General features: G+C 43.7%; 1 gene segment (V, D, J or C); it reads right to left on the reverse strand.

Annotated features, from left to right (window-relative positions):
- Nucleotides 1-352: 352 nt before the first annotated feature.
- On the reverse strand, nucleotides 353-1,685 carry LOC113899377. The segment is given in 2 exon segments: nucleotides 353-1,175; nucleotides 1,587-1,685. Coding segments are annotated over 2 exon segments (576 nt in total).
- Between the last annotated feature and the right edge of the window lie 4,404 nt (nucleotides 1,686-6,089).

Consider the following 6,089-nt stretch of genomic DNA (forward strand, 5'->3'; position numbering starts at 1 on the left):
AGTAGCATCAAAACTGTATCAAGAAAACTATTCTTACCAGGAGCAAGAATACAATGGATGGAAAACTGTTATATATGTGATAATAAACAGAAGTATCCACTTTTAAAAACCAATATTTTAGGGTCTGATAGCAGAAAACATATATATCTCTCACTTGTAAGGGGAAAAAATCTGACTTTTGGATAAATTTCCATCTCTTTAATGGAGAAACTGATGCTTAGAAATCATACAAATCATAAATAGCAGAATCAGATTCACATCTTTGTCTCTTTTACTCCAAATACTGAGATCTTTGTGTCTATTGTTACATAACATCTTCACTCCTCAGTTTTAAAGTGAAAAGTTTCATGGAAACAGTCCTAAATTCTCTTTATTTCTAACGTCTGATGAATCTACTGTTTCCTATACAGAAATTAGAGAAATACTAAAATCATCTCATGCATCTTAAAGCCCCACCTAGGTCTTGAGGAGGCTGCACATATAACAGATGAGCCCTTCTAATACTGAGAAGTCCTTCTTCATCCTTCAGAGGTGACCTGGTAAAAATAGAACTTGAAGGGTTTTTAGGCTCATCAGTCTAAATCCTTTGTTTAAACTGAGGACACTGAAGGCTGCTACACCCATGATATGGTTAAAGACACAGCCGGGGTGGGCAGAGCTGAATTTGGCATTTCAGCTTCCCATTGTATATCCCATGCCCTTTACTATAGTCTGACACACTACCGAAAACTCAGGGATTCGAGAGGAGCTCCCTTTCGTGTTGCTAGCTGTTTGCGGACTCTCCTTTGTGGGAAGACAAAACCACCAACTCTGCACACTGTCGTGGCTTCTAAGAGACAGCTCTGGCAGGTTTGCGCTGGGGCTGCGGGTGCCAGCTGAGCACTCTGTGTCTGGAGCACAGAGGTAAGTAGCAGTGTCCTCAGCCTGGGAAGCCATGATGGACAAGGAGCTGCTTTTGATGGAGTTGTCAAGCGTGAAGTGCAGTCTTCCACTATGTTTCTGTCTCTCATTTGAATGCATTAAAATCAGGTGAACAAAGCCTCGCCTTGAATCCTGTCTGTACCACTGTAAGGCAGTTAAAGTAATACTTTTATGACTGCAGTTCATGGTGACATTTTCATCCTCCTGGATGCTCAGGGTCTGAAGATTCTGTTCTCCTTGCTGGCTATTCACCTCTAGGCAGAAACACAAGGACAGAGGCCAGGAGTCAGTCACTGCATTTTCACTCACTAGTGTTTGCATTTCCTTCCATAATTTGAGGGTACATTTCCCAATTAACAGGCTTTCCTGTGGCACAGTGGTAAAGAATCTGCCTGCAATCCAGGAGATGTGGCTTTGATCCTTGGGTCAGGAAGATCTCCAGGAGAAGGGAATGGCAACTCACTCCAGTATTCTTGCCTGGAAAATTCCAGTGACTGAGGAGCCTGGTGGGCTACAGTCCATTGGGTCGCAAAGAGTTAGACAGGACTGAGCGACTAACACTTTCACATTTCACTTTTCCCAATTACAGAGAAGATTTTGCCCCTCAGTCTTGTGAGCTCTGAACTTTGGTCACCCTCTTCCCATCACCAAGAGCCCCAACTCACTGGCCAGCTGAAGCCACAGAATCACCAAGACAGGGCCAGAAGCTTCTCCATTCTTCTTCTTCAGGGGGATCATGGAAGACGCAGCTCTCGCCCTGAAATAAAGCCAGGTCCCTCAGTCTAGCTCTCTTTTTTGAGTATACTCATCCAATCCCTCTGAGTCCCAGAGAGAGTCTCAGGTTTCTTACCCAGCCAATCAAAGGACGCTTAGTCTTTTTGCTTTCAATACAATCATGTTGATTTCAAACAAAGTGAGTCTGAGGAGAGAGGCACTGCCATCTTGTGGGGGCAACATCATCCTGCCGAGAGAACCACCTGAGGAAGGTGAAGTGTGTTAGGGCTGGTTCAGAGGAAATTGCAAAGCTGTTCTATTTTCTGCCTTTATTGAACTCCAGTTCCAGCCTAGAGTGAGAACAGATACAGATGCAGTTTTATGTACTAAAAACTCAATGAAGAAAGAACACTGATGCCCAGTATTTACAGAATACCTCTGAGGAGCACGATTAGACTTCTTCAGTCACTTCCGATACCCTGTCCTTCTTTTTCCCTAATTTGCCTCATGTTGGAATGAGATTGTGTATGAGTCAAGGTTCTCACTTATGAGTAACAGAAACTGACTCTGGCTGAATTAAATAGAAAAGGAATAAGTTAATTAATATTGGGTTTGCCTCAGAATCTCCCATATGGTCAGAGAACTGGACTCCAAAGCTATAGTCAGTCTACCAAACATTTAAGGAAGAGTTAACACTGATTCTTCTCAAACTACTCTCAGAAGTTGCAGAGATTGCAGAGAAAGGAACATATCAGTGCAACCTACTTCAAGACTTTGGCCTCATGATCCCATGATCCAGCCTTGCTAGCAGTGCTGAAAGTTATGCATGAACTCAAAAACACTGCTTTCCCCTTACCAAGTTTGACCCTGCTGATGCTATTGCTCAGTGCCCAGTCTGTCAATGACAGACTAATACTGAGTCCCGGATATGGTGTCATTCCCCAGAGAGACTTCCCAGATGCCTGATGACAACTGGATTACATTCAGTTCAGTTCAGTCGCTCAGTCATGTCCAACTCTTTGTGACCCCATGAATCGCAGCACACCAGGCCTCCCTATCCAACACCAACTCCCGGAGTTCACCAAAACTCATGTCCATAGAGTCGGTGATGCCATCCAGTCATCTCATCCTCTGTCATCCCCTTCTCCTCCTGCCCCCAATCCCTCCCATCATCAGGGTCTTTACGAATGAGTCAACTCTTCACATGAGGTGGCCAAAGTACTGGAGTTTCAGCTTTAGCATCATTCCTTCCAAAGAAATCCCAGGGCTGATCCCCTTCAGAATGGACTGGTTGGATCTCCTTGCAGTCCAAGGGACCCTCAAGAGTCTTCTCCAACACCACAGTTCAAAAGCATCAATTCTTCAGCACTCAGCCTTCTTCACAGTCCAACTCTCACATCCATACATGACCACAGGAAAAACCGTAGCCTTGACTAGACGAACCTTTGTTGGCAAAGTAATGTCTCTGCTTTTGAATATGCTATCTAGGTTGGTCATAACTTTCCTTCCAAGGGGTAAGTGTCTTTTAATTTCACGGCTGCAGTCACCATCCACAGTGATTTTGGAGCCCAGAAAAATAAAGTCTGACACTGTTTCCACTGTTTCCCCATCTATTTCCCATGAAGTGGTGGGACCGGATGCCATGATCTTCGTTTTCTGAATGTTGAGCTTTAAGCCAACTTTTTCACTCTCCACTTTCACTTTCATCAAGAGGCTTTTGAGTTCCTCTTCACTTTCTGCCATAAGGGTGGTGTCATCTGCATATCTGAGGTTGTTGATATTTCTCCCAGCAATCTTGATTCCAGCTTGTGTTTCTTCCAATCCAGCATTTCTCATGATGTACTCCACATATACGTTAAATAAGCAGGGTGACAATATACAGCCTTGATGTACTCCTTTTCCTATTTGGAACCAGTCTGTTGTTCCATGTCCAGTTCTAACTGTTGCTTCCTGACCTGCATATAGGTTTTTCAAGAGGCAGGCCAGGTGGTCTGGTATTCCCATCTCTTGAAGAATTTTCCACAGTTTATTGTGATTCACACAGTCAAAGGCTTTGGCATAGTGAATAAAGCAGAAGTAGATGTTTTTCTGGAACTCTCTTGCTTTTCCTATGATCCAGTGGATGTTGGCAATTTGATCTGTGGTTCCTCTGCCTTTTCTAAAACCAGCTTGAACATCAGGAAGCTCACAGTTCATATATTGCTGAAGCCTGGCTTGGAGAATTTGGAGCATTACTTTACTAGTGTGTGAGATGAGTGCAATCGTGTGGTAGTTTGAGGATTCTTTGGCATTGCCTTTCTTAGGGATTGGAATGAAAACTGACCTTTTCCAGTCCTGTGGCCACTGCTGAGTTTTCAAATTTGCTGGCATATTGAGTGCAGCACTTTCACAGCATCATCTTTCAGGATTTGGAGTAGTTCAACTGGAATTCCATCACCTCCACTAGTTTTGTTCGTAGTGATGCTTTCTAAGGCCCACTTGACTTCACATTCCAGGATGTCTGGCTCTAGGTCAGTGATCACACCATCGTTATTGTTTGGGTGGTGAAGATCTTTTTTGTTCAGTTCTTCAGTGTATTCTTGCCATCTCTTCTTAATATCTTCTGCTTCTATTAGGTCCATACCATTTCTGTCCTTTATCGAGCTCATCTTTGCATGTAATGTTCCTTTGGTATCTCTGATTTTCTTGAAGAGATCTCTAGTCTTTCCCATTCTGTTGTTTTCCTCTATTTCTTTGCATCGATCACTGAAGAAGGCTTTCTTATCTCTTCTTGCTATTCTTTGGGACTCTGCATTCAGATGCTTATATCTTTCCTTTTCTCCTTTGCTTTTCACTTCTCTTCTTCTCACAGCTATTTGTAAGGTCTCCCCAGACAGCCATTTTGCTTTTTTGCATTTCTTTTCTGTGGGGATGGTCTTGATCCCTGTCTCCTGTACAACGTCATGAACCTCATTCCATAGTTCATCAGGCACTCTATCTATCAGATCTAGGCCCTTAAATCTATTTCTCACTTCCACTGTTTAATCATAAGGGATTTGATTTAGGTCATACCTGAATGGTTTAGTGGTTTTCCCTTCTTTCTTCAATTTAAGTCTGAATTTGGCAATAAGGAGTTCATCATCTGAGCCACAGTCAGCTCCTGGTCTTGTTTTTGCTGACTGTATAGAGCTTCTCCATCTTTGGCTGCAAAGAATATAATCAATCTGATTTCGGTGTGACCATCTGGTGATGTCCATGTATAGAGTCTTCTCTTGTGTTGTTGGAAGAGGGTGTTTGCTATGACCAGTGCATTTTCTTGGCAAAACTCTATCAGTCTTTGCCCTGCTTCATTCTGTATTCCAAGGCCAAATTTGCCTGTTACTCCAGATGTTTTTTGACTTCCTACTTTTGCATTCCAGTCCCCTATAATGAAAAGAACATCTTTTTTTTGGTGTTAGTTCTAAAAGGTCTTTTAGGTCCTCATAGAACCGTTCAACTTTAGCTTCTTCAGCGTTACTGGTTGGGGTATAGACTTGGATTACTGTGATATTGAATGGTTTGCCTTGGAAACGAACAGAGATCATTCTGTCGTTTTTGAGATTGCATCCACGTACTGCATTTCAGACTCTTTTGTTGACCATGATGGCCATTCCATTTCTTCTAAGGGATTCCTGCCCACAGTAGTAGATATAATGGTCATCTGAGTTAAATTCACCCATTCCAGTCCATTTCAGTTCGCTGATTCCTAGAATGTCGACATTCACCTTTGCCATCTCCCATTTGACCACTTCCAATTTGCCTTGATTCATGGACCTGACATTCTAGGTTCCTATGCAATATTGCTCTGTACAGCATCGGACCTTGCTTCTATCACCAGTCACATCCACGACTGAGTACTGTTTTTGTTTTGGCTCCATCCCTTCATTCTGTCTGGAGTTATTTCTTCACTGATCTCCAGTAGCATATTGGGCACCTACTGACCTGGGGAGTTCCTCTTTCAGTATCCTATCATTTTGCCTTTTCATACTGTTCATGGGCTTCTCAAGGCAAGAATACTGAAGTGGTTTGCTATTCCCTTCTCTGGTGGACCACATTCTGTCAGATCTCTCCACCATGACCCACTTGTCTTGGGTTGCCCCACGGGCATGGCTTAGTTTCACTGAGTTAGACAAGGCTGTGGTCCTAGTGTGATTAGATTGACTAGTTTTCTGTGAGTATGGTTTCAGTGTGTTTGCCCTCTGATGCCCTCTTGCAACACCTACTGTCTTACTTGGGTTTCTCTTACCTTGGGCGTAGGGTATCTCTTCACGGCTGCTCCAGCAAAGCGCAGCCACTGCTTCTTACCTTGGACGAGGGGTATCTCCTCAGCGCCGCCCTTCCTGACCTTCAATGTGGGATAGCTCCTCTAGGCCGTCCTGCGCCCACGCAGCCACGGCTCCTTGGACGTGGGGTTGCTCCTCCCCGCCGCCGCCCTT

The sequence above is a fragment of the Bos indicus x Bos taurus genome, chromosome 10, assembly GCF_003369695.1.
Source record: "Bos indicus x Bos taurus breed Angus x Brahman F1 hybrid chromosome 10, Bos_hybrid_MaternalHap_v2.0, whole genome shotgun sequence".
Taxonomy (NCBI): Eukaryota; Metazoa; Chordata; class Mammalia; order Artiodactyla; family Bovidae; genus Bos; species Bos indicus x Bos taurus.